We start from the raw sequence: 25,365 nt of genomic DNA on the forward strand, positions 1-25,365 counted from the left end.
AAGGTAGTCATCGATACGCACGCAACGCAGCACTCCCCTAATGTTTACACTAACCCAGTAACCCACTAACCAATTTTAAATACCACTGTAGATAATCAGAATAAATTGATAAGGTTAAAAGAAAAGAAGAAGTATCTTAGTTCACATTTAGTATATTATTTACAGTTTACATAAAAAATACAAAAAAGACTACCCCCTTATTCATAAACGTCTACTAAAGTTAACAAGCCGCTAATAATCGTTTGTCACTTTCCATCATATCAATACGTCGGAAAGGTACAAACGATTATTAGCGGCTTGTTAAATTTAGTAGACGTTTATGAATAAGGGGGTAAGCCTTGCACTGATACTTAATGATGAGGATATACAACCTTTTTAAAATATTTAGAGATTCTTATTTATAATTTTAATCGACACTACCAATATATTATTAATTAATTACTGTGCTTAACCGAGGACTTATTCAATTCCTCAAAATGACAAATGTAACGTGGCTTCCAGATTCAAATTAATTTATTAGAAGATTTACATGTAGGTATTTATAAATAGTTTATATGTAGGTATATGATACGGCCACGGAACGCCACATCACATTCGCCTGTAACATCTTTCACTTTGACGAGTTAAATAATACCCAATAAGCCAAATAAAATGTTTTAGTTACGGTCTATTTTATTAACCAGGTATATCCACATGAGACGATTAAAAGATTAAATTACAATTTAGATTCATCAGCATCATAAGTTTCTGTTAAATTTAAAGCACTAGACTTCCCAGAGTACTCAATGTCCGCGAAAGTAAAGGCAGGGATGCCAGCACTGTCAGTCGGTGAATCCTGATTTATAATGTGCTCGAACCGATGGCGTGGTTTGCGAATGGGATGAACGTGAGAATTAGCTTTGCGGTTTACTTGCTTTTCACTTCTCGGTGTCAATCTGTAACCGACTTGATTCACCAACTTTCTCTGGCAATCCGTCAGTTTGTCGCGAATAACATCTAGGTAACCATTCGCGGTAATCTCACCAGCGGGCTCTTCCATCAGAAGCATGCAAAGCCTTTGTGCTTGCTCCAAGTAGATTAATGCTTGACGAATATCGCCGAATGTTTCGCTGGAGCGAGCCATTGCAATGAAGTGAGGAATGAAAAACTCAAACACCAGACGTCTTCGCTCTGACTCCATTTTCTTCGGCAAAATTCTCTGCAAAGGAAATAAACAAAATTTATGTAAAAATATGCGATTATAACGCAAATTACCTACTACTTAGTAGAAAATAAAGTCCATGAGATGTTAAAGAGTAGGTAATTTTGGGGAATACATTCTCCTATTTTTAATTTTGATCATCCACGGTAAACGCTATTAATGACGAGTGTTTTTACAGCTCACGGACCATACTTAAGGCCTGTGCACACCTGATTCTTGCGTATGTATGTACCTATACGTGCGCGTTGTAATATACGAACGGATCCTTATGAAAGACGACACACCTCTTAATATGCACACGCAGCCTATATGTATATAATATACCGTGTTTTTTTCCGTTAATTTCAAGGGAAAAAAATCCCTCAGCTGACATCCCTGAGCTTAAATTAAGAACTTTCTCAAAGACACCGGTATTCTGATTAACTCCATTTCGGAGATAATCCATCTATGTATTTAAGTATTTATAAATATTTATATATTATATATGTCGTTGTCTAAGTACTCTCAACATAAGCCTTATTGAGCTTACTGTGGGACTTAGTCAATTTGTGTAATAATGTCCTATAATATTTATTTATTTTATTTATTTATCCATAATATTTTTTTATAGATGTTCGAAATGTCATTAATATATCACAGTTTCAATTGTTTGGTTGAGTTTAAATGTAATTTTCGTGTTGCAACAGCGCTCTAAGCAACATTTAATTACTTCTTATTAAAATAAAACATTATTATTTTGAAAATTAACTATGCCATTTAGTTTCCTTAAATGTACTTACCGATACCCCGAGGTTAACCAAATTCAATAAAAACACGGTGTATATATGTAGATACTTACATTTTTATCAATTTGAATTTCGTGCTTTTCACTTTTTCCGTCCGTCTTATGTTTCTTGCCATACATTTGTCCTTTACGTTTTGTGTCTTGTATTTGTCGATGCCTTTCTTTATTCCACAGATAGTTTTTGTCGTACTTTTTTCCCATGCCCCTATTGTCCCATTCGTCTTCAGTATCCGTGCTGGTTTTGCGATTTGAAAGAGGCACATTGAGGTTTGGATTCAGAATTCGCAAAGGATTTCTACATGTCAAGATTTCATAGAGTTTAAGGCAATTGAATTTTGGGTAAAACTCTTTTTTAGTGTATTTAACTTTTTCTAGAGCGTAAAGCATGTGCATCACCGGAGACTCTTTAATATCAAATAATTGTCGTTGTATTTCACGTAATAGAGGATTGGGTATACTTTTAAAGTCGTTGCAATTATCAATAAAGTAATTTGGGAATCTTCCTTGTGTGAAATTGCTGTAAAAAGTGTCTATGAACAATTTAAAGGTTTCACCTAGGCGGTCTTCCGGCCACCTTGCACAATTGTCTTCGCATTGCCAGAATAAGTGATTTTTCAAATGATTTGCGTCTATGCCTATTTTAGAGGTTTGATTTTCCATAAAAGTCTTATGCAACACTAGTGCAAACAAATAACATCTTAGGTGGGCATGCGCTAAACAGCTCTCTAGGTAACGTTCGGCGGCAGGAAATGTAACTCGCCACTGCAACTTCTGATCAGGGTTCAATCCTCGTTTTGGCCTGAATCCAATGGGTACAAGCAAGCATCCAAAATTAATAGCTTTATTGACAATATTTTTTGACGGCCATTGATATGCAAAATTGGTTCGAGGATTTGTGACTATTCTCCTTTCACGTATAATCCATCTATTAGCTGCATTTGGCCACGAAGTAAAAAGAGCGGGAAATACTTCATATGTCATTTTAACGCCATTTTTTATCATGTCACAGTATATACTAGCTCCTTGCGTCATAGCATTGTTCACAGAGTCAGGAGTCAGTCCTAGGCTTGATCCCAATTTTATCATAAAATTGTCAACAAAGTTCGCCATAAAGCATGTAGATGTTAAGTAATGATGGGTTTCGAATAGATTTTTACATGGCGACAATTTTGATTCTGCATCATCGATTTCTTCATCCTCGTCTTCACTCCAGTCTTCAAAGGAGCGGATTTGAACTGATGTCCAGCATTCATCTGGTACTACTCCCGAGCTAAGAGCGTAGTTAGATTGACTGGTTATCTCTACTTTTTTCGGTGTTGTAGATTCTTTGATCGTAGAATATCCATAGTCAGAATCATTTTCATATTCTTGTCTACTGCTAGATGTGGACCGGTAGCCCGACGTCTCTGTGTCTTCAGCAATTGTACTGTCAAGACGTATCGGATTTCCCATGATTTTAATATCCTTGACAGGTCCGCTCAGCCTTCGAGATGTCTTTAGAATTGATTTCCTACCTTTAATTTCGTTTGTCTCTTTATCTTTATGCTCTACTTTAAAAGTATTTTCTGTTTCAATCTCTTCAAGCAGAGACGAAGTTGTTCGTTTTATAGCTTTCATATTTGAAATATTTCCAGGTAAAGTTATCGGTTTTATTGGTCCACTGCGTCTCCTTCCTGTATCATTTACAATATGTTGATTTATTTTAGCGTTGGGTATAATAAAAGTACTTGCATTCTTGGACTCAATCTTATTTTTAAGATTTTGGAGTAACTCTTCTCCTTTACCTACTGACGGAATGTCGTCTGATCCATTCGACTCTTTTTCTGAATCAGTATATAGACTGTCATCTGAATTCATAAACGAGTCTCTGCGTTCTTCTTCTTGTGCTTCTTTTGATAGACAGCTTTCTAATACTTCAAGTTTCTTCAACTTTACATATCCTGTAAAAAAAGAATAACTTTAGTTGTTTCATGAGATTTAGATGTGTATGAATGAAGCTTAAATTTCAGGACATATAACCAACCTACCTGGCTCCCTGCAATCCTCTACACGTAGTTTATAGAAAGGTGCATCAAGGACAGCGCTGTAGTCAGACGTATCGCCAGGCTCCCTGGCCTCGATATTGTCGTATATGACATATAGTCTGGGAGCCAACAGCGGCTCGCGGTGTCCGCGTTGCCTGCGGTAATATACATGTTCTTGAACGCACTCCTGTAGCCTATCCGCGAAGAATACGTGCTTGTGGTGCCGCACCATCGCCTCGTCGATGCCGTGCTCGCGTTCGCTCATTGGATTGTTCTTGATTTGACACATCTCTCTGAAACCAATGACATCACCAACATTTATAACATGATAATTTGAAAATATTCTACAAAAAAAGTATATGTAAGTCAGCGATAGCATAACGTTAACGATTAATTCTTATCTAATGAAATCACGGCTAATGACATCAGTGATAAGCTAATAAACAAGTTCTGTCGTTATCAATGTGATTTGTACCATTATTTCTTTTATCACTTCCGTCCATTGACAATATCTTTCGGTACGATCTTTTAAATCTTCAGAGCAAAATATGTCCATTATAAAAGCAGCATTATCTAGCTGGGGCATTATAGCCATACTTAGCTGTATTTAAAATTTCAATTGCACTATTTAATACATTATCTTATCATGTTAGTCATGCATTTTAACTCTAATATGCCTCTTGGTGAAGCACGCAGCAAAATTTCTTTTTTTTAATACAAATGGAATTATCGATTGTTGAGAGTGAGACTTAAAATTAAAAAAAAAATTAAAAATTAAAATTATTTATTTCTATACAGAACACAGAAAAACATAATTGGTGTACTGGCGGACCCCAAACTAGGCTGAGCCTGTATCTCGGGACCCTTGAGTGCAATACATTGGCAATAAGTATAAAGACGTTACAAATAGGTACAGACGTTACAAATCAGAAAGAGAAGATTAAAAAACTAAAATATAACAACACACTAAAATACATTACAAAACGGTGGAAACTACTATACAAATATGTGTGTGTGTGTGTGTGTGTGTGTGTGTGTGTGTGTGTGTGTGTGTGTTTGTGTGTGTGCGTGTGCGTGTGCGCGTGCGTTAACTCGTTAACTTGGTACAAGAAGAGCCTCCGTTTCGTGATATGTTAACGACACAAGCCACATTTTTACAGTTGCCGTGTACCTTACAAACATTGTTAAATACACGTAGGTGCATAAAATGTGGCGACCGCTTTGCAAGGGCTGATCTATATTTTGGAGTGGGGACTCGAAATTTCCGTTTGGTCAGCAGCTGTGTAATGTTAGGCAATTTGCCAATAATTACATGAGCTTGAGCTACTGCTTTAGACACATATAACCGTCTCACGCTTAGGAGTTTCGAGTCCCGGTAAAGGGAATTCGTTGGGTAAAAAAGAGGTTTGCGCAGCATGACCTTGATGACAGCACGCTGAGCCCTCTCCAGCGTTATAAGTGTGGTTTTTGCGGCACTGCCCCAGACTGCGATGCCATACTGGATTATTGATTGGCAGAGGGCATAGTAGACAAGCCGTAGCACTTGCTCTGAGGTGCAACAGCGAAGCTTTTTTTATGATATATATACATTTCCTTACTCTTCCACTTAGTGCTGAAATGTGGTGTTTAAATGAAATATTGCCGTCAATCAATAAACCCAGATATTTTACCTTTTCAGCTCTAACTATAACGTTACACTTGCAAGGAGACACCCCATTCACCGACTTCCGACAGTTATCGATATGCAGAGGTAGGCTTCTGCCCGAGATATTCATGGGTACTGTCTTATTAGTTTTAGTAAACGTGAGAAAATATGATTTGGCTACATTAAGAGTTAATAAATTATTATTGAGCCACGACATAATATCTCTCAGCCCGTCCTCCGCTAGATCAAAGACATTATCCCATGTCTTCCCATGGAACAACACCACGGTATCGTCTGCGTAACAAATTGTATCAGCTCTATCTAGATTTATGTTCATAATGTCGTTTACGTAAATAAGAAAGAGCGAAGGGCCCAGAATACTGCCCAGCGGGACTCCAAAAGAGACTGGTAGTTGATCGCTGTAGTGCTCTCCAATCTTAACAACTTGACGCCTATCAGTCAGATAACTACGGAACCATTCGTGAGAAATCCCCCGTATACCCGAGGCGTACAGCTTCCTTAATAGGATATCTGTTGAGACAGTGTCGAAAGCTTTACACAGGTCCAAAAATACCCCAATACACTTATTATCACTTTCTAGGAAACAGGATATTTTATTTGTTAAATGTATAGCTGCAGCTTCTGTTGACATTCCTTTCCTAAAGCCAAACTGGTTATCTGAGTGGATTTTGTGTTTATCAAGGAAAGCTGTTAGGCGATTATTTACTATTTTTTCTAGTATTTTAGAAAAAACGCTAAGTAAGGATATAGGACGGAAGTTGTTGGGGTCATTTTTAGGTCCCGTTTTGTGAATGGGAGACACTTGCGCCAATTTCCAACGATCAGGAAAACACCCGGTTGCCAAGCTTAGGTTGCAGATGTGGGTTAGTGGTTCAATAATAAGGCTTCGGATTTCCTTGACGAAGAGAGGTTTGACAGAATCAGGGCCCGGAGCACCATCAGATTTGAAAGAAGAAATAATTTTGTCGATTTCGTAAACGTCGGTTGGGTGGAAGAAAAAGGAGTCGGCAGTTGAGCTTTTTGATGTAGTTTTGGCTGCTAGGGAAGATTCATCCTCCCCTAGTTTGTTAAGAATATCGACAGCTAGCTTATGCCCCACCGTCACGAAATGTTGGTTGCAGATGTTTAGTGATTCTTTAGGCGAACTACGGAGTGCAGTGAGTTCACTGACAGAAGTGTTGGTGTGTTGAGTATGACAGACATTTTTTATTGTTTGCCACAGTTTCTTTGGATTGTCCCTAGCTTCAGTCAATTGCTTACTTTGATATTCGTTTTTCAGATTATACAGGAGATTGTTAAAAAAGTTTCTGTAACGCGTATAGATAGTCTGAAGACTCATATCGTTTGGCGCAGCTCGTGCTCTACTATGCAGCATATCCCTATGCTTCATGCATCTTATAAGACCAGGAGTGATCCAAGGTTTCAAATTAAGTTTGGAGCGGCTAATTTTTACTCGACTAGTGTTTTTATTTATAGCTGAGGCTAGGATTTCGTCAAAGATAGAGACCGCCTGGTTCACATTTACAGAATTTAAAACCTTCGACCAATCCGCTGATCGTAACTCTGATGCTGCCCCTTCAAAATCGGTTTTAGTGGTCCATCGTAGTCGATGGGGAGTTCTGTTCGAAACAGTGATTGAAGCTAGGACGATGTCATGATCCGTAATTGGACATTGGCAAACCGCACCAAGGGCACGAGAGTTAGATTTTAGAAATATATGGTCAAGACATGATTCAAGTCGTGTTGGAATAGAGATTGCTGGGAGAAACCCATGCATTGCCATGAGGTGCAAATAGTCAGATGACTGATTATTTAGTGAGTCCATAATATCAATATTTATGTCCCCAGCCACTATCACGTTACTGAAACCATTGTTTGTGTTTCACTTATTTATATAGGTAGGTATGTGCAACTTGTTTCGATTGTTTGAATTCCGTTAACTTCGGGGTATCGGTAAGTACGTTTAAGGAAACTAAATGGCATAGTTAATTTTCAAAAATTGTTATTTTTTAATTTATTTTATTTTTATAAAAAGTAATTAAATGTTACATATAGCGTTGTTATAACACGAAAATTACATTTAAACTCAACCAAACAATTGAAAACTGTGATATATCAATGACATTTCGAACATCGATCGTCCGAGATAGTACTTACGTTTAGTAGCAAATGTATGAACTCGTACTAAACACTAATCAATAACTATGTAAACAGGCCCTAAGGCAAGTGTACACGCTCGTAAGGATCTTATAAGATAAAAATTAATTATTGATTATCTCCGAAATGGAGTTAATTAGAATACCGGTGGCTTTGAGGAAGTTACTTAATTTAAGCTCAGGGATGCACCCTTCAGGAGGGCGGCGGTGGCCACCGAGCTTACAGTGCAGCGCATAGGACTCCTGGGGCTTCGGGTCGCCCTGCCGAAGACTGAGGCCATGGTCCTCGGGCGAACAAGGGGGTGGGGGCAGCTGCCGGAGGGCACCGCAGTGAGGGTTGGGGGTGAATCTGTCCAGGTCAACGCCCACATCAAGTACTTGGGCCTTGTCCTGGACAGAAAGTGGAATTTTGAGGAGCACTTTGCGAGGCTGGCTCCTCGTCTCGTGGGTGCTGCCTCGGCTCTGGGCCGCCTGTTGCCTAATCTGGCGGGACCGAATGCCCCATGTAGGCGGCTCTATGCGGGGGTAGTCCGGAGCATGGCGCTCTACGGAGCACCAATTTGGGCCGGACGGCTGACGAGACGCGCGAAGGCACTGCTCCGTCGGCCGCAGAGGTACGTGGCCCAGAGGATGGTGAGGGCCTACCGCACCACCTCTCACGCAGCGACATGCCTCCTTGCCGGCACCCCGACGTGGGAACTAGACGCAGGGGTGCTGGCTGAAAGATACTGGGCGAGGGTGGAGGCCAGGAGGCGCGGGGAGCCCACAGATGCGGAGGAGGCAGAGAGATTGGCCCGAGCAGCCGCGGAGCGCCTGAAGCAAAGGTGGAGGGATGCCTTGGAGGATAGCCATTATGGAACCCGAACCATAGGGGCTATCCTCCCAGTAATGGACGAGTGGTTGGGCAGAAGAAAGGGGGCCCTTACATTTAGGGTAACGCAGGTGGTGTCCGGACACGGTTGTTTCGGGCACTACCTGCACAAAATACAGAGGGAGCCGGGGCCCCAGTGCCATGAATGTGGTGCGATGGACGACACGGCCCAGCACACTCTAGAGGAGTGCAACCGCTGGGCCGTGGAAAGAGCGGCCCTTAGGGCGGCGACGGGGGTTGTAGACCTCTCGCTACACAGCATAATAGCGGCGATGCTGGGTAGCGAGAGGAATTGGGAAGCGGTGGCCTCCTTCTGCGAAGAAGTCATGTCGCAGAAGGAGAAGGCGGAGAGGGAGCGAGAAACGTCTGCTGACGCGATTCCTCTCCGTCGCAGGCGGCAGGGCCAAAGGCAGAGAGCGCATGCTCGCCTCGAGCCTTAGGGCCAGCGGGCACTGGACCCGCATTGCACAGACGTCGTCGGGGGGCGGGGGATCACGCGTTTCTGATCCCCCCCTCCATTGTGAGGGTGCCCTGGCGTTAAGCTGGGGCTGCCGGAGGGTGCCGTGGTGAATGTCATCATCGATCCCAGTGCGCCCTCATTAACGGCAAAGAGGGTGAAACGCCGGAGTGGGTTTAGTGGGTAGGGCTAAATTCTCCCCCCCTCTTCCCTGGAGAGGGGAAAGGAGTGGCGAGTCCCACACACCGTGCGTAAATGCATTCCCACTCCGTCAACAAAAAAAAAAAAAAAAAAAAAAAAAGGGATGCACCCTTGAAATTAACGGAAATCAAAAAAAACACGGTGTACAAATAATAAGTATACTTATATGTAAGTTAAGTAGGCCTCATGAGGAAAGTGAGAAAGGTAATTCCCTATTATCAACTGCGTAATATGGCCTGTAAAGCATTACGATTAGTCATTTTTATCCACTTATCGTGGATTAGATACTCGTAAATCCAAACAAAGATAATCCGCGGAATGTTTAACTTGTTTTATTTGGAGTCCAATAAGATAATAGTATAATAACATCTTAATTTGTAATCTTATAGACACCTACTCTAAATATGTAAGTATGTAAATATCTATGTAAGTAACTTTTGTATGTAAGAATTTGAAAAACAAATGTAAAAAAATGTATAAAATTACGGGGAAATTTCTATTCAATAAACTTGTCATACATATTATATCGCAAGGAAATCACAACACAAATCATCATGTTATATTTATACGTATAATGTATTTTTAAATTATAATTGGAAAGTGGCATTCAGATTATAAAAATATAATCTCAGTTCATGTTTTTTTAAGTACTCATATTTTCTTGTAAAAACAAATTCAATATAAATATTACTGCCACAATAGATACATCGGATCAGAAGGATTCATTTCAACCAACTAGCCTAGCCTATTGGGTAGTAGGTAAGATAGCCCTAATTGGGTACTTGACACATGTTGAATATTATAACTAAATTTAGCTAAATGGATAGAAAATGAGCCATCTATTATTTAAAAAAAAGTGGAATATAAAAAGACATATTGAGATTATAAAAAATACAAGGTTCCAAAGTCTCAAAATATTTTTTTTACTTTCAAAAAGAAAAACTGGAAATTGTACCATTCGATTCCTTAAATTTTAATGAAAAATAAATTGTATGACTACTATATACTTCTTACTTGGCAGGCGCGATGACCCAAAATGAGTCTTGGCCTCCAACATAAGAGCACGCCACTTTTCTCGGTCCAAAGCGAACTCACGCCAGTTTTCGCTGACGCCGAGCTCACGGAGGTCTGCCTCCACTCTATCCGCCTAACGATATTTAGGATGACCAACAGGACGGCGTCCAGTTGGTCGACCTAAGTAAGCCCTCTTGACTGCCCGATCGTCACCCATCCTTTCGAAATGGCCAAGCCAGCGGAGACGATGTGCTTTGGTCTCACCTATTATATTCGGTTCGGCTATTAGTCTATTTCGGCATTCTTTCGAATCCTCCAACTGCCATCGTCTCTTTTGACAGGTCCCAGAATCTTCCTTAACACCTTCCTTAACATCTTCCTTCTCCTCCTTGAATGTTAGTGTCCATGCCTCCCACCCAAACATCAGGATGAGGCGGATCACGATCTTATAGATCCGTACTTTAGTGCGTCTACTAAGAAGCGTGGACACCAACACCTTATGGAGCGGAGCGCTGCAGTGTAAGGTGTTTTGAGTTCGGATGTTGATTTCGTCCTCCCTTGTATGTGTGTCAGTGACAGTGCACCCAAGGTATTGGACACTCCCTTGTAAGCGCTTTCACCCACAAGTTGTGGGTGACAACTATACAGGATGATTCAGGAGACGTGAGCAGGATCAAGCCTGCATATTCGGTAAATTATCAGCAACTGTTTTGTACCAGTATTTGTGAGCTTAACGTTAATTTAATTTTTACTGTAAAAAAAAAAGAATTTTATTTTATTTACGATATTTATGGTCACCCTCTTTGTTTTATCCAAAATAAGTGACAAATTGAATGTCATCGGAGTCTGGTTACTTTTATAAAATCGTATCGCACTCAAGTGTGACATTTTATTTTCTTCATAATCAAAGTGCTGTCATAACGGTTAAAGAGGTTTTATCTTTGTTAATTAAGTGTTGTAGGGTGTCCATGATTGTAGATAATCAAATTTGTCCTTAAGAAAAAGTTAAATAACAGATAAAAAGCGTGATTGTTTTACTTAAATATGATGGTGAACGATTCATTAACATTTACTGATTGTGTAGGCTTAGTCCAGCTCACGTCTCATGAATCACCCTGTATACATAAACGCAATATTTCAGGATCAAAATAGCAATTTTCTTGCTCTTTCATATATTTAGGACAGCAATATAATTTTGTTTGAGGCGTTTCAATCGTCGAGTGCGAGCGTTAGACTTTAACTCTCATTTCTGACCTTTGTGTGGCTTAAATGCCATGAGTCCTATATAGACATATTTTGATCCTCAGGAAAATCAAGATCGATTGACATTATTTACAAAAAACTGTCAAGTAGAGCAAGCAAGTAGCCAATTGCATTATTTGTGAATGTCACCCCTTTGTGGTCTTGTGATGACGATAATCTCAGACGGCGACGTCTGAGGAATTGTTTATTAAGTTTAGGTTCTAAGTCACGTTTGGTATCATTTTCAACTAAATCAAAACTATCCTATGTTTTTCTCCGGGACTCTCTATACCAAATTTCATCAAAATCGGTTCAGCGGTTATTGATTCCCATCCCCGATTTATACGAAAACGATACCAAACTTATTTAGGTCTTAAGGAGCAATGGAAATGTACCTGCCAAAGGAAATCTTTTGTTCACGCAACGCCGTATTTTTATGAGGTGCACCTTCGAATATCACTTTTTTGGAGCTGGGAACTAGGGAACTGTTCAACTATATCAGTAATCTGTCCGATATCTTGGTTTTCATAAAAGGAGCGTTACTGATGTTGTGTTGTTAGTTCGTCATTTTGGAGGCGATTTTTCATTGTAAGTACCTAATTAAGTTCATTAGAAATCTGGACATCTAAAGCAGCTATTGAAATATGATTCATTGAAGTGGTTTCTAGTTGAATTGCATTGTATTTGAAGATGCTACTCGACTTTGACACCGTTGTTTTCACGTATGTTTGTTCACGTGTCTTGCGTGTGTTACGAAATTATTTACTAAACTGAGTACCAACAGAATACATTCGTAAGCCTTATATTTCAAATTGTATCCTAGTGCAAATTGTATAGTGCATTACAAGTGTAAACTACACCTAACATAGGTTTCAGTGTGTTGTGTTCCATGCGTTACGAGTGTCATCGTGTGTTATTATTTCCCGTGTGTTATGTTACAATTTATGTGAGCCTTACCCACCCATAAACGCCTGTCAAGACTATCAAACAATAATTGTTTGTCCTTTTAAAATTTTACAGACGTTTGCTAAGTTTTATGATTAAGCAGATTGGTAAGCTTAACAGAACCTTTGAATAGTTTTATCATTTTGTTATTCACGTAAAAGTAGGCCATAACATTGAAACCCTCGTAGACTTGATAAAGCATGCGAATAGAATAAAACAAAGATATCAGTTGTTGCTCACCTTTCAAAATTTTCGAAAAATTGCACCGATAACAGAATGTTGTTGAGCAAAAAGGCTTCAGAGTCGTTTTGTAGCTGGTAACGCATGTGGTCCAGCGCCTCGTCGTCGTAGGAGCGGACGTGCGCGGGCGCCGGGCCGGGCGCGTGTCCCGTCGACGCCCGCGGCGCGCTCGCCAGCTGCATCGTCGTCGGCACTGGCCCCTCCTTCGTTGCGAATCTTCTATTTCCAGGATTCGCATTTTTCTTCCTTCTCTCCTCCCGTTTCTGCTCCCTCCATTTTTCCCTTTCAAAGAACTTATCCGGTTCCTTCTGAGATTTCTTAATAGACTTAGAATTTCCCATTTTACAACACCAATAGTCCCTAAGTTTCTTTTAATTTACGAGGTTATTAACACTGTTTATAAACACATTGTAATTGCCCTTTAAATAATGAAAATGTCCTTCACCTTTTCTTTGTTTGACCTTTAGTAATTGATTTATGAGCAGCGAAAAAGTTGGGCAACGCCTGATCCTTTCAGAATGTAACTACGTACTGGAAAAATGATTATTCATACATTTATAATACTAATTGTTGTTATCTAAGCGATAAACAGCTCCATCAATCGTGATAGTTTGCTGTCATTGTAGAATCCAATATGTGCACTGATTTAATGAAAGTTTATGTTGCGCCATACGGGGAACGCAGTGGTAGCGTGGTATCCGTCTCATGGACTCTTCAACACTACTATCCTCCCGATTAAACACCATTAGCCTGATTTAATACGTAACCATTCGATTATGAAACGTGAAAATTACGAGTAAAAAAACTGACTTATGAAGTAGGCTAGCGGCATTCCTTGTTCAACATTATTATGTAAACATGCACATAATCGTAAATACACTGTGTATAAAAAGAAAGTCAACGAATTTAATTATTAAGGACCTATTCCACTTCACGCATATTCCTGCCCTAGATGAGAAATTCCTTCTTGACTCTCTCGATCATTCTGTATAGCCTCTGAAGGCCCAAGGTCCTACATACAGACATTATTTAGTTTGATGAAATTTAAGTCATACCTATTCAATTGAAACAGACTTGCATTTATTTTGTTTCGTTCTATCTTCAAGCAAAATAATAATAATAATAATAATTCAGCCTATATACGTCCCACTGCTGGGCACAGGCCTCCTCTCATGAGCGAGAGGGCTCGGGCTATAGTCCCCACGCTAGCCCAATGCGGATTGGGGACTTCACATACACCTTTGAATTTCTTCTCAGATGTATGCAGGTTTCCTCACGATGTTTTCCTTCACCGAAAAGCTAGTGGTAAATATCAAATGATATTTCGTACATAAGTTCCGAAAAAACTCATTGGTACGAGCCAGGATTTGAACCCGCGACCTCCGGATTGAAAGTCGGACGTCATATCCACTCGGCCACCACCGCTTATAAAAATAAAATCAAAGCAAAATAAAATCAACTTTATTCCCTGCACTATAGGTTGAACTATCAATGGCAAATTTTGCATTTTTTATTTATATGGCTGGACATACTCATACATAAGGAGCATAAACAATACTTCCATGTTTATTTAATTACCTTTGAATGAATCTGATTTTGTTCATTAATTTTCGCATACCATTCATCTTTGTCATACTCGTTGTTAAACATAAACTTGTCGCTTTCTCCACTGTAGGAGCTCGTTAGTACGTGCACAGTTCTCGGTTGCCTAATCGCGACTAAAGGTAACTTGTACAATTTGTACAAGGTAAGCGCTTCAATTTTGGAACGCCTATAACCTATCTGGACTTATATCATAGTAGGTGCATAGTAGGTACGTGAATAAGTTGGTGTTTAGGATTTACATTTCGAAGAATTCTTGAATTATTTTTAAGAAAAAAATACCTACTTCAATGAGGGAGACCACTAAAAGAAAAAATTATTGATTTTGGATTTCATAAAATGAAATTAAAAAGACAGCGTCCTACGCCTAATTATGTTGAAAAAGAGGTAACATGTTTTTTTATCACTGCACCCACCTTGACACATACTTGGCAAATATTAGCAAACCGTTTTGACAGTTCTAAAAAAGAAACTGATGATGTGATAGTAAGAGAATACCCTAATATGACCCTATTTGCGAAGTCTGGTGTTCGTGGTTATAGCCCGACAAGAAATTGTAGAAAATAAACTTAACAAACACAGCGAAGAGGACAAATCGCCAAACGTGAACCATGCGTCGTTTAAGAGTTCCATTCTGATCATCATCAGTAGTTCCACTTCATCAAATGTCACTTTTTTAAATGTAAATTCTTGATTTGTTATAGAAAATACAAAAATCACTATACATATGTATGCCTTTAACATTTGAGGAGTTTCCTCGATTCCTCATAGATTCTACCATCAGATCTCGAGCTTGACAAAAATGTGTCTTGAAAACCTAATTTGCCTAAGAAACATAACGAAGACGACAAATCGCCAAGCGGGAACTAAGCGTCGTTGAAGAGTTCCATTCTGATCAGCATCAGCAGTTCCACTTCATCAGATGCTACTTTTTTTATATAAATGCTTGATTTGTTGATGAAAGTAGAAAAATCGGGAACAACGGGACCAATCTGTATATCTGTATACATTCCATCAAAAAAATAATTTTCAAAATGGTTCAATAATGACGGAGTTATGAAGTAACAAACATTAAAAAAACATACAACCAAATTCAGAACCTCCTCCTTTTGAAATCTTGAAGTCGGTTAAAAATACATGCAAGTCTAGTCTAGTATGGATTGCCTTCTCCATTTTTGAAGTCGATTAAAGACTTGCTTGAACGGCAGTCTTGCTTGTTATTGTTGTGCTCCTACATTAGCTGTCTTATAAAATGTTATACGTATATAACATCATGTGACAGGGACAATTTAATAAATAAATAAATTAATTAATTTTTAATGTATACTTTTAGAGTAAGTTGACGAAGCCTGTTACAGATTTTACCGTTGTATTGTATTGTGACGAAGCCTGTAGCTGATTATGAGTTTGTGTTCACCTGGCGAAGCCTGCGTTGCGGATATAAAATTATAGTCCCTGAATAAATGTTTAAATGTGTTTATAGGCTTCAGATAAATCACTATCAATACTATCACGATGTCCCTGTCATACGATGTTGCATAATAACATTTTATAACGGCCAATGTGGAAGTACCATTATTGTATGGAATTTAAAATAAAATCAACCCACTTTCGGATAACCATAACGGGCCATAACCCTGTTCTCATTATTACACTTCGTTTATAAAAGACGAATTTTCATTACACTATTACTACATTACTATAGCACTAGTAATAGATACAGTTAATTATTTTGTATGGTTTCACGTTTGCATTTATAAACATAGCTACTTTTATTGTGTTCATATGGATTGCACCTACTTATTTCATGTCTGTCAAGCTCATTTAAACTTAGCTGCGGTGGCAGCGTGGTTGCATTTTTATCACCTATCACTATGCCTCTCACTTTCGCACTTAAATACTTATTAGAACGTGACAGGCATCGTGACAGACGATAAAAATGCGACCGTGCTTAGCCCGCTGGTTTTTAACTCATATAGCTGGTTTTACTTATCTCATTAGGCTAGTTCACCACACACACGGACTGATTTGTCCTCCTTCATAAATAACACAACTACCTATCATATAGTTATCTGAATCAAAATTTAACAAGTTCGATATTTTTTTTTTAATATAAATAAGTCCTTTGGATGTACTGTATAACATATATTTATTTTCTACATACTCATATACACTCTTTATTTCTCATATAACAAACAGGGCATCACTTAAATAATGTCATACACAAATACACGTAAAAATTATCACATTTTCATTTAGGATCCAAATTTAAATTCAAATATGACTAACTTGATAGATACCCAGGAATTGGATATTCGGATAAACACCTTGACTTATTTAGTGGCGACGGTATATAACTATGGTACGCAACGCATTGGTATTTACAACTATAAACTAAGTATATCTGCCAAGTATCATTCTCGTATCATTTTGATCGAGCCTAGAATATCAGGACAAATTTCGAAGGGTCGAAGTAATAAGGTAAAAGCCGCCTCTATATTTAGTACTCCCTAATTCAATGATCTTGGCCAAACTCTGTTAAATTTTGTCTGTCAAAATGATAAATAATAACAAACTATTATCTACGGCTTGTTAGAGTCGACAGACGTTTATAATTGAGACCATCAGTCTTTAGCCAACTTTGAATAAGTAGTAGGTATGCAGCCGAATATCCGATCCCTGACAATAAATAACCTCTTTATACTTAGTTAGGTGCTTTATGTATACTAAATATAGCAATCAGCAATCACTTTATTCATTTAGTGTGTACTTCTACCACAAGGTGCTTAATTCTAGACGCTTGATGATTTTATCGTTTAATTGTGAATTAAGCATCTTATACAGGATGATTCAGGAGACGTGAGCAGGATCAAGCCTGCCTATTCAGTAAGTTATCAGTAACTGTTTCGTATCAGTATTTGTGAGATTAACGTTAAATTAATTTTCTTCTGTTCAAAAATTTTATTTTATTTTATTTACGACATTTATGGTCACCCTCTTTGTTTTATCCATAATAAGTGACAAATTGAATGTCATTGGAGTCTGGTTACTTTTATAAAATCGTATCTCACTCAAGTGTGACATTTTATTTTCTTCATAATCAAAGTGCTGTCATAACGGTTAAAGAGGTTTTATCTTTGTTAATTAAGTGTTGTAGGGTGTCCATGATTGTAGATAATCAAATTTGTCCTCAACAAAAAGTTAAATAACAGATAAAAAGCGTGATTGTTTTACTTACATATGATGGTGAACGATTCATTAACATTTACTGATTGTGTAGGCTTAGTCCCGCTCACGTCTCATGAATCACCCTGTATATGATAATACCTACTTCATCACATCAATCATATAAAAAATAACTAAAATATATTTATACTATTCCGAATATTGTATCTTTACGCAGGCACGTATTTACTTCGTGAGGTTTTTGTAAAAAGTTTTCCTCAATCATTCATTTTGTAGACTATTCCGAGAATATAATTTGGACATTAAAGCCACAGTAAAACCCATACGTAAAGTCGGCGTGATCATGGCACATCTCTAAGCATGGCAGCAGGCGGCAGGCTGGTGGGCGGGGCCTCCTCGTTGTTGACGATGCTGGCGTCGTCGGCGTCTTGCGCAGGCGCACGTCTGCCCCGCAAGCTCCTGGCACGTTTCATCTCGCCCATTTTTTCATCTAGTAGTCGTCTGAAATGATTTTTTTAAATTACTTTACATACATACACATGGTTAGCAATCCAAATGGGGCTGTGAGTAGAGTAGAAATCATAAACTATAAATGAGAGAAAATAAAGGAATTTAAGCATAGGGCGAAGCGAAAGATTTAGAAAAAATATTATATCTAATAGACATTAAAATTAACAAATTTTTGGGTACGATATACTACCTACTGCCTTATTATGTAGTTGCAGCTTTTTGGACTATTTTGGGAATTTGTTCATATTATAACTATCGAATTTGGTGAAGTGATTGTAAGTAAATGTAAGTACTTTATTCATGTAGGCCAACAACATCTTAATTACCAGAGCAATTTATTGATATATATTCCAAAATAATATTGAATTACTATACACATCAAATTTAATGACTAATAATTTCACAAAAGATCGTCAAATATATTTTTTAAACAAAAAATACTTGTCTAGAATGTTTCTACATTAAAATCTAAATGTCAAACAACAATAGAAGTAGTTACATACATTGGAATATCCATTTCACCATCATTAATCAAAACTTTACACATCTTTATTTACAATAACAATGCAGATGCAGATGATTGCTATAACTACTTAACTAGCTTATATCTAAAATAGGCCCTTGAGGCATTGTACCACCCTTGGTCCAGATGGATACTGGCGGCATTTCCTCGTTGTATCGCAATACTGATACGTTGTGCGAGGAAGCCGCCAATCTCACGTTGTTTTATCATTCATGTAGTCTTATGTGGTATAATAAGCTTTAGGCCCCAAATGGTGTAATTGGTGTAATACTTAATAACTTATGATTCATAATTAATCATTATATTTTTTTCTAAAATTTAATATATTTCTATGTACTATACCGAATATTCTCATAAATATATTAACAGTGCACTGTCCTTATGTAAATTTCCTTAAATACCTACCATCATATGAGTGAGAAACATATTGCTATGGAAGTAACTAAAATATACTAATCGGGCTGTTTTCACATCAAGGTGCCTAGGTGACCAATCGCTAGCGCTATGACAACAAAACGCTTTGTTCCAACTTCGCAGCGGTTTTGATAGCCCAGACAATAATAAATAAATAAATAATAATAATAATAAATATTATAGACAATGCAAGTATTATTCTAAACGTCAACCATCTATAAAATTATGACGTTTACTTAACACTTGCAAAGGCTGGGCTATCAAAATCGCTGCCAACTTAGCTTGGTCTGATTCTATCACTCTTCCATACTAGTATGACAGTGACAGTTGCGTTTCGTTCGCTACGGAGCGTAAACGATCGGCATGTCGCTACGCACCCAGTTAACTGACGGATTTTAACTTAGTCTATTCGAAAAAGTATCAATATGGGGTTTAGAATCTTAAGTTATACCAAGACCAAAATAAGTTGGCAGCGATTTTAACAGCCCAGAAAGTGCAAGTGTTATTTTGAACGTCAAACGTCTATGAAATTATGGCGTTTACCTAACACTTACACACTTGTACAGGCTAGGCTAAGTGAGCTAACAAAATCGTTGCCAACTAGCTTGTTCTGACTCTATCAACTAATTCCAATTCATCATCCTTCACAATTACACTTGTTTGCACATGCCTTACGTTACTAAAAACTTAATACATTTACCCCCTTATTCATAAACGTGTACTAAAGTTACCATGCCGCTAATCATCGTTTGCCCCTTTCCGACGTATTGGCATGGAAAGGGACAAACGATGATTAGCGGCATCGTAACTTTAGTACACGTTTATGAATAAGGGGGTTACTCTTTTCCTAATTTAACAATAAATTATTAACATTGAGCCAATTAGAACTCACTGTTGCCGGCAATCGATGAGGACTCCGAGCACAAAGACGATGGCGATAGCAACGAGCACCACGAGCGCCACGCCGATGATTGAGGCCACCGTCAGCGACGGGATCTCCTCCTCCAGTGCCGTCATCGACACACCTGGCTCCGCTGTGGTCAGCTCTGGAATAAAAATGGTTGGGGTTAGTTTTCTTAAAACTATGAAACTATATGGACGTTATGACTTAAGCTTGTTTACGTATTAAACCATATAGTTTTAAAATATAAGTAATTAGCAATTTTTTTGTCAAAGTATAACAATATAAACACAAACAAACAACGCGAGTATTAAAATCGATATAATGACGCTGGTAGAGTGTAGCAAAATATCTTGACCTAAGTACCGTAACATGGGGCGAATTGAGAACCACGGGGCTATTTTGAAAATAAAAAATATAATTTTTGAAACCATATATTTCCTATCATGGCAGTAGTAGAAACGTAGATCTTCTCTGTCAATAGTCAATCGAATGTAATATTGGTTAATGGTCACAATGACGCCGAGGGATTCACACATGTGCTTAAACAACATTTAGAGTGCATTGTCGGATAATGCAATTGAACCTCATCCTACTTTTATTCAGATTTTGGTTCGTGGTAGGTTAAGGCTTTTTTTTAAATGTACATACCTAATACCCACATTCTTGGATTTTTTTTAAGCTACATGATATAATTAAAGACCTTTATTTTGGGATTTTGACGATTTTATAGTGGGGCTTTTTAAGACGATTTTTGGGGTTAATTGGCTTTAAGTAACAAATACCCACCTTGACATCATTTCCATGGTGGTAGTTTGTCCATACTTAATTTTTAATAGTATTTATGGTGCTGGAAAATGAAGATATACGTATCATAAATGCCCTAGGGACAAAAACCTACCCTTCATGTCAGGTATTTAAGAAGCATTCGTTATTTAGGTTTTATATGTTTTAAGAGGACTTAAAAAAAAAGTTAATTTTTGAACGATAGGACTGTTATTGACACTGTTATTCATGCTTGTTATTATTTAAGAACCAAATAGATTTACCAAATACACTATAGTAATTTTTATCCAGATTTTAGAGACAGGAAAAGAAAAATATTCTACCTTGATTTGACTAAAGTATATATATTCAGACATTCTCATTTTCTTTTTTTAAATTGATTTACTGCTGTCAAACGCGTAAATTTTATGTAATTTTAAAAGCGCACATTTTGGACATTTTGGCCAAAAATATATCACCTTTATATTTTTTTGTGTGAACAGTAACAGTATACTCATCATATTGCTTAAAACAATCACATCACAACAAAGTGAAGTTGGTTTTAAGTACCAATAAAAAATTAAAAGAAGTAATAGTTGAACATAATACTTATTGAATTTAGTGTAACAACATTAATACTTTGTAGCAAAGCCTTTTACTTTTATCACTGCTTCACAGCGTCTAGGCATAGACTCCACAAGAGCCTCAATAGTAGATTGAGGGGTTCTATGCCATTCTTCCTGGATTTGAGAGAACTTTTGATAGGCATTAGTGGCTCTTTTACCTTTTAACCGTATTTCTAGTTCTTCCCATAACGGTTCTATTATATTTAAGTCGGGCGACTGACTTAGCCAGTCCATCAGAGTCACACGTCGCTGCTCGAATCATTTTGCGAAACGTTTCGCATTATGCTTTCGATCGTTATCCTGCTGGAACACGAATCCACGGCCCAAAAATCGTCGTGCATAAGGTAGCATTACGTTGTCCCAAATGTCTAAGTATTTATTCTGGTCCATTATGGCCTCAAATCTGTAAAGTGGACCCATGCCTATTGCGGAAATGCACCCCACACCATAGGAAGTTGATACTCGTGATTGTATCTAGTACCAGTAGGACGACGAACGCACCTTATACCATCACTACCGAACAACATAAATTTGCTTTCATCGCTCCAGAGTACATCGGCCCACTGTTGCGGTCTCCAGTGTTCACGTGCTTTACACCAAGCTACTCTCATCTTTCAGTTCTTCACGGATATTAGCGGTTTCTTTACAGGACGTCGTCCGTGTAATCCCGCGTCCTGCAAACGAAGTCGGGCAGTCCTTATAGATGGAGTAGACTGCCCTGGGTCGACTTTTCTTTGATAATATCCGACGTTGGTAACCAAGGATTCGCACGAGAGACACGCAAATTATTACGGTCGACTGCAGATGTAGTGCAACGTGGTCTGCCGCATGTTTTGTAGCCAATTGAACATCTAGGAGACATTAAACGCTTAAATAGCTTTGTAACCGCCGATCTTGAAGCACCAAACTGCTGCGAAAGCTCTTTATGGGTTCGCCCCTGCTTGTAGCCAGTAAAGAGAGCTTTCTGTTGACAGGTGTCCAAATTCTTCGACCTACGAGTCTTCGGCATCTTCGATTTTTATACACATCTTTTTTTATTTGTTTTTATTTCAGTAACAATTTCACGTTTATATGCAATTATAGGAATACTGTCATATAGTATTATATAAGTAAAAACAACAAAATCCTAAATAACGACCTTTATGTATATGTGGCCGTGTTTTCTCATCGCTTGCCCAAGGAATCTATATACAACCTACTTCATAATGTAGTAAGGTAAAATAAAAATAGTTTAGAATAAAAAAAAATCCTTAAAATATATCACCTTTGTGTTTTGGTGATATATTTTTGCCGGTAGGTACTGTATTTGGGAACACCTCTTTAAAAAATAAACAGTTAACAAACTGTTTGGATATTGATTTACGCTTGCATTAGTAATTAATTCAGTAAAATATATGCTTAAACGCAAACGAGGTTGACTTAGAATAATAACAAATTATTAGCAACTACACTTAAATCGACCGGGATATAAACACAAACAGTCATTACCTGTTATCACGGTTTATATCCCGGTTGATTTAAGTGTAGTGAAACTAACCGTGAATCATTCAAAACTGTTAAATTACTAGCAAATTTTATAATGAAAATCTCGCTCCTACTCCTAGGTCTGCCATAACCCTGACAAAAATCTACATTATAACCTCTATTCAATAATTGTTAATTCAGTTGGTATATATTTTTTTATCTTTACTTATTGCATTTTTTTTATGAACTATTAAAAAGTCTACTTAAGAGGAAAGCCTTTGGCAACAGTTCATTTTTTGGGGGACGCAGTTCTAACCTTTTTTTTTTTTTTTTTTTTTTTTTTTTTTTTTTTTTTTTTTTTTTTTTTTTTTTTTTTTTCTAGGGGGGAAAATGCATTACGCATACCACCCGGGTGCGGGGGGTGACCCGAGTGGTTATGTGGGACTCCCGTCTAGGCTAATGAGGCCGACGGTATACCCACTAAAAACCCCCCATATGCCACCTCGCCGCCTTATTGGTGGGGTTACGGGAACGCTTGCGCACTCATCCGCGACCCCACCGGCGGCAGCCGCCCGCGAGCGGCTCCCTCGCAAATGCCCGAAGGCCCTTCACGCTAGGCGCGCCAGATGGTTCGACGCGCCTTCCTCCTCGGCCTCCGTCCTGCAGTGTAGCGGACCCCCCCGAGCCCGCCACAAGGAGGCCACGGGCGCCAGAAAACTCCCAGCGCCCGGCGGCAGATGAGGTCCATGGTTCTGCCGCAAACCACAACTCGGCTGCAGAGGACAGGGAGAACGGCACACCGTAATACCGACACTCCTCTTCCTCTGCAGCCCCACCAACGCCGCTACTGCGGAACGGCCCCGCCAAGGTCGCAGGGGATAGGGAGAGTGGCGCATCGTGATACCATCACGCCTCTTCCCCTGCGATCCCACCTCGGCCGTCGAGGATAGGGAGAACGGCTCACCGCAATACCGACACTCCTCTTCCTCGACGGTCCACCTCCAGCGCGTCACAAGCGGGCTCACCAAGCCCACTTGGAGCGTCCTCCTCGGGCCAGCCCGCACCTCAAACAGGCCGGCCCTGGTTGCCTCTTCGCTTCACCGTGGGTGACCAAGCCACGGCTACTAAGCCCCTCCACCACGACAAGGTGGGCAACCCGCGGGGGGACGCAGTTCTAACCTAACCTAACCCACTTCTGGCAACAGTTCGTTTTCTTGGGGGTCGCAGTTCTAACCTAACCTGACAATTTCGAAGAAATGAATTGCAATGTTTTGTAGTTGTGCCAATTAAGATAATTTGAAACATATCAGCGATTAAGTAATATTCGCAAAATAGTATTTCTACGTAGTAAGATAAATTAAAATAAATAGTAGTTAAAATAACACCAAACAATATTACTAGTACTAAAGTTTCAACGAGTCGTTGTCGATGAAATAATATTCGATGAAAAGGTTGTCGACAAAACAAGGGTACACCCCATACAAACCTAGTCCCGTTATGGAAAATATTTTTACATACTTCGATGTATATTAACCATAGTTATGTCCCTACGTTTGACTTTTTTCGATTTATTGATTACTGTAAAAATTAGGCACAAAAAACAGATATCATAAAAAAAATTAAATGCTCCTAACTCTTATAATAATTAAAAATACGAAAGAATCAATTGTAGGGGCGTAGCTGTGGGAGATATAAAACAAATTGTGTCAAAATAATTTTAATAATGTATCCAGAGATGAAAATGAGTACTACGTATATATGAAAAAGCCACGGCGATTTCGCGCGGGTCCTCCACTTTCGTCTTAGAGTTACTTTGTTACTTACTTCCATCGTAGTTATCGTAATCCATTTTCTTTTAAGTAGAGATTCCGTGAGCAAATTGTAGATGATGAAATTATGATTCTGAAATACAATAATTACCTTAATTAATTATGATTCTGAAATACAATAATTAATTTAACTACAAGTATGTAAATTAGACTTGACTATAAAGATTAAGAATCGTATGTTGTAGCGAAAGTAATAAATCCGTGTATAATAATGGTTGGATAGTAAGTATGTAATTATATAACCGGTCTTTTTTTTTCATTATTCATAATAACAGATCAAGGTCTAGAAGGGATCTTCTTAGCACTAAGACCGTCGTCTGTTGTTACCTGGCTTTTATCTGTATCAAATTTTCTGTGTATTGCACAATAAAGAAGATTTACTTACAAAGTTAGTCAAAGTAAAGAGGGGTAGCAAGTCGGACCATATGAATTTCATACTTTGACTAACTTTGATCTTCTTATGAATATAACCGATTAGTTTATCACATTGTCGAGGCAACTTAAGGCCAGGCCACATCGGTTGCGTGTGCGTAGACGTGCACGTGCGCGTACGCGTCCCGTTGCGTTGAGAGCTAAGAATTCTCATAAGATATGACGCACCGCTTGCGTAACGTGGGCGTGCGCGTGACCTGCACGCATTGCATCTCCGGCGAGACTAACCGGCTGCGTGCTGCACGCAGCGGAGCCGCAATGTCGCTTCGTTACGTGCAGTGATGACGTTGTGTTTTACGGCGTTTCCTATGA

The 25,365-nt window shown here is 38.6% G+C and overlaps 1 protein-coding gene across 1 annotated transcript; it reads right to left on the minus strand.

Annotated features, from left to right (window-relative positions):
* Positions 1–134: 134 nt before the first annotated feature.
* Positions 135–17,934, minus strand: LOC133521353 (uncharacterized). Its single transcript, XM_061856272.1, has 5 exons — positions 17,714–17,934; positions 12,802–17,238; positions 4,013–4,302; positions 2,040–3,925; positions 135–1,198 (listed from the first exon to the last, which is right to left on the minus strand). Exons 2-5 carry the CDS (start codon positions 13,140–13,142, stop codon positions 716–718), a joined length of 3,000 nt encoding a protein of 999 aa, XP_061712256.1. The 5' UTR covers positions 13,143–17,238; positions 17,714–17,934; the 3' UTR covers positions 135–715.
* Between the last annotated feature and the right edge of the window lie 7,431 nt (positions 17,935–25,365).

This window comes from Cydia pomonella, chromosome 9, assembly GCF_033807575.1.
Source record: "Cydia pomonella isolate Wapato2018A chromosome 9, ilCydPomo1, whole genome shotgun sequence".
Lineage (NCBI taxonomy): Eukaryota > Metazoa > Arthropoda > Insecta > Lepidoptera > Tortricidae > Cydia > Cydia pomonella.